The 3,266-nt window shown below is 37.6% G+C and overlaps 1 protein-coding gene and 1 non-coding gene across 2 annotated transcripts; one reads left to right on the top strand and one right to left on the bottom strand.

The window, feature by feature from the left end:
• Positions 1-1,705: 1,705 nt before the first annotated feature.
• Positions 1,706-1,812, bottom strand: LOC127124531 (small nucleolar RNA R71). The gene has a single exon (XR_007804011.1). It is a non-coding gene; the product is annotated as a small nucleolar RNA R71 (small nucleolar RNA).
• A 571-nt stretch (positions 1,813-2,383) lies between these two features.
• LOC127122179 (uncharacterized) lies at positions 2,384-2,938 on the top strand. Its single transcript, XM_051052561.1, has one exon. It carries the CDS (start codon positions 2,384-2,386, stop codon positions 2,936-2,938), a length of 555 nt encoding a protein of 184 aa, XP_050908518.1.
• The last annotated feature ends 328 nt before the right edge of the window (positions 2,939-3,266 follow it).

Below are 3,266 nucleotides of genomic sequence, written 5' to 3'. Positions count from 1 at the left end.
TCATGCAGTAACAAAATTGCGCTAATGGGCAGTTTATGACCATTTTACTTTACCTATTTTCCCTCCACTCTCCTTGCACGATCAAAGGAAGTTTAGAGGATGCAAAACCTCTATAAATAAGATTGTGGGAGGTATTTCGAAGCATCCAAGTTGTGCAAAACCTCTGCAAAATCACATTTTAGTATTAAGCATAAATTTACTTGTAAAAGTGACAATAACTCACATCGAGGGATTGTCACACTTGTTTTTCTTTATTTCTCATTGTACTCTTGGATCAAGAACAAGCCTACTGACATTTTAAATTCAATTCAAGTTCCCGTTTTCTTTAATTTCAGGTTTCCTTTTTACAACTTTTAATATCTGTATGTTTTATTGTTTTTATTACATGCATGCCATGATGTTCTTAGTTTTGAATGCTTTAGTTATGATGTTTTCAATTAATATCATGCCTTGCTAAATTATCCTGAGTCTGGCGTATGAGGACCGTTGTTACCGACGGGACTCGATAGAAATAATAGGTGCGGATATATGATTTAACTATGTTTTGGCTTTAGTTTCCAAATGTATGTTTTACTGTTTTGGTACGAGAGTGTGAGACAAATCAAGGTTCAGTATGATAGCACGAGAGTGTGAGGAAGGAATCGAATAATGGAAACTAGGCAACGATCCTAAAAACAGCTAGAGCACTTTAGGCATCGTTTATGATCTCATTTACTCTCTAAATACGCTTTCTAATTAGAATGAGCGAGCGAGAGCAAAATTATGTGGTTAGGAGGTGTGATCTTTGTCAATAGCACAAGAGTGTGAGACGGGACATTTAAGTCGATATTTTCTAGGAACACGAAACCCATATTCAGACTCATTTTTATCATAACTTTGAAACCGTTAGAAGTTAGTATTTTCATTCCTGTTCATAACCTTATAACCTTTAGCCTTAGCTTTGCACTGCAACAATAGATAACATTAGCTTGACCATTAGTCTATGTGGGTTTGATAATCTTTTAAAACTACAAGATAGGCTCTGCACTTGCAGTCATCATGCAACAAATATGTCAGTCAGCGATCAAGTTTTTGGCGCCGTTGTCGGGGACTAATTTAGTCAATATTGTGATTCCTTTGTTGCGTCGTATAGACTAAGGCAACAAATTTTTGTTTTACCTTTTTTGATTGTATGCCAGACACTCGTTCTCAGAGCAAGGAGTTAAAGCATCCAATTGACGATGTCGAGCGTTATCTTAATTTAAAACTCTGAATAAACAATTTTCGTATTAAATACGATCTTCTAGATCCTATTATCCCAATTTCAGAACCATAACAAAATATGGCCGAAAGACCACAAAATCGTCCGTTGAAGTATTATGTTGTTCCATCGCAACCAGAACCACATAACAACATCGCTGCCCCTGCTATCAATCGAAACAATTTCGAGTTGAAACCTTCGCTGTTGCCAGTCGTTCAACAAAACCATTTTTCAGGTAGTCCTATAGATGACCCTAACTTACATTTGTTAGTGTTTGTGCAGTACGCAGACACAGTGAGAGAAAATGGTGTTAGTCAAGAAGCGATTAGACTACGTCTTTTCTCTTTTTCCTTAAGAGATAGAGCTAGAGCTTGGCTCCAGTCTCTACCTTCAAACTCAGTAACCACATGGGACGAGTTGTAGAAAGTCTTATTAGCCCGATATTTTCCACCGAGCAAAACAACTATACTAAGAGCTGAAATCAACAAAATTAAGCAAAAAGAGAATGAATCTATTTTCGACGCTTGGGAAAGATACAAGGATATGATGCAACTTTGTCCACATCACGGACTTGAAAAATGGATGATTATCCATACTTTCTATAATGGTTTATTGTATAACACTAAGATGAATTTAACTGCTGCCGCTGGCGGAGCTCTAATGGGCAAACCATACGATGAAGCTTATGAACTCATAGAGAACATGGCTCAAAATCATTTCCAATGGGGAGGTGAAGGTGCTGCTGTAGAAAAACCAACTCCGAAAGGTGGAATGTACGAAGTCAATGGCATAGACTGCGTCAATGCTAAAGTGGATGCGCTTATTCAAAAGATTGAAAGCTTGGCCATAACACCAGTAACTACTGTAGCTGCTATAACACCAAATTGTGAATTATGTGGAACCCATGGGCACACTAATGTTGATTGTCAGTTATTGGTTGGTGTTCCCACCGACCAAATTAACTATGCTTAAGGAATCCCATATTCAAACAGTTACAATCTTGGTTGCAGAAACCATCCGGATTTTTCCTTTAAAAGTAACAATGCTTTGTTTCCACCAAACCCATCACCGGCTATTCCACCTGGATATCAGAAAGGAGCCCCTGTTGCTTCACAAGCACCTAGAAAGTCAAATTTGTAGATCATGATGGAAAACTTTATAATTGCCCAAGCTCAACAAATTAAAGAGTTTGCAAATCAAAATGCTCATACGATTGAATTGATGAAACAATTTTCAAATAAGTTTGATGATATGGTTACCCATAAGAAAATTTTAGAAACCCTGATCTCCCAAGCAGTCCAACAACAAGCTGCAATAGCATCCCCAACTAGACCATTTCCTGGTCAAACTCAACCAAACCCAAAAGGCCACGCTAACGTTATCACCCTTCGGAGTGGAACAAAATTAGATGCACCAATTGACACCAGAATCCAAAATTTGACCATGTATCAAAATTCTGGTAAGGGATCTGAAAAGGTAAACGAACCAACCAATGATGGAAAAGAAGACGAAAGCAGAGAGGCAAAAGATAAAGAACTACCTTATATGCCACTGCCACCATACAAACCACCTGTACCTTATCCCCAAAGACTTGTTAAATCCAAAAATGAAGGACAATTTAAGAAATTCGTAGAAATTCTAAAGAAACTTAACAATAACCATACCATTCATAGAAGCCATTACGCAAATCAAACATAGTAAAAACAAAAACAGAAAAAGAAAATACTCCAAGGTTAAATAACAAGTTTTACTTGTCCTCCACCCGGAAAAACAATTGTAATCTCTGCCTCTTCTTCTTTCCGGGTCAATCTTATACTCCAACGGTGAATGAAGTAACAAATGACAGACAACACAATCGCGATAATCGTGAAATTGGTAACCAGAATAATCCATTTGCCCGAACCTTTTTTGCCTGAATTTTTTCTTCTGGTTTCCCAAAATATCTATTGTGTGTTTTTGGTGCATCTGTTGGAGGGATATCCATAGAAAGTTGGAGATGGCAGGGAGGAGGATAGTGGAGTAAAGA

Source organism: Lathyrus oleraceus, chromosome 2, assembly GCF_024323335.1.
Source record: "Lathyrus oleraceus cultivar Zhongwan6 chromosome 2, CAAS_Psat_ZW6_1.0, whole genome shotgun sequence".
NCBI classification, from domain to species: Eukaryota; Viridiplantae; Streptophyta; class Magnoliopsida; order Fabales; family Fabaceae; genus Lathyrus; species Lathyrus oleraceus.
The sequence above is the reverse complement of the archived record's forward strand: the minus strand, read 5'-3'. Positions and strand labels throughout refer to the sequence as shown.

What these genes read in the sequence shown, in the direction of transcription:
- LOC127122179 (XM_051052561.1), top strand. Translation starts at nt 2,384, where the DNA reads ATGATGGAAAACTTTATAATTGCCCAAGCTCAACAAATTAAAGAGTTT.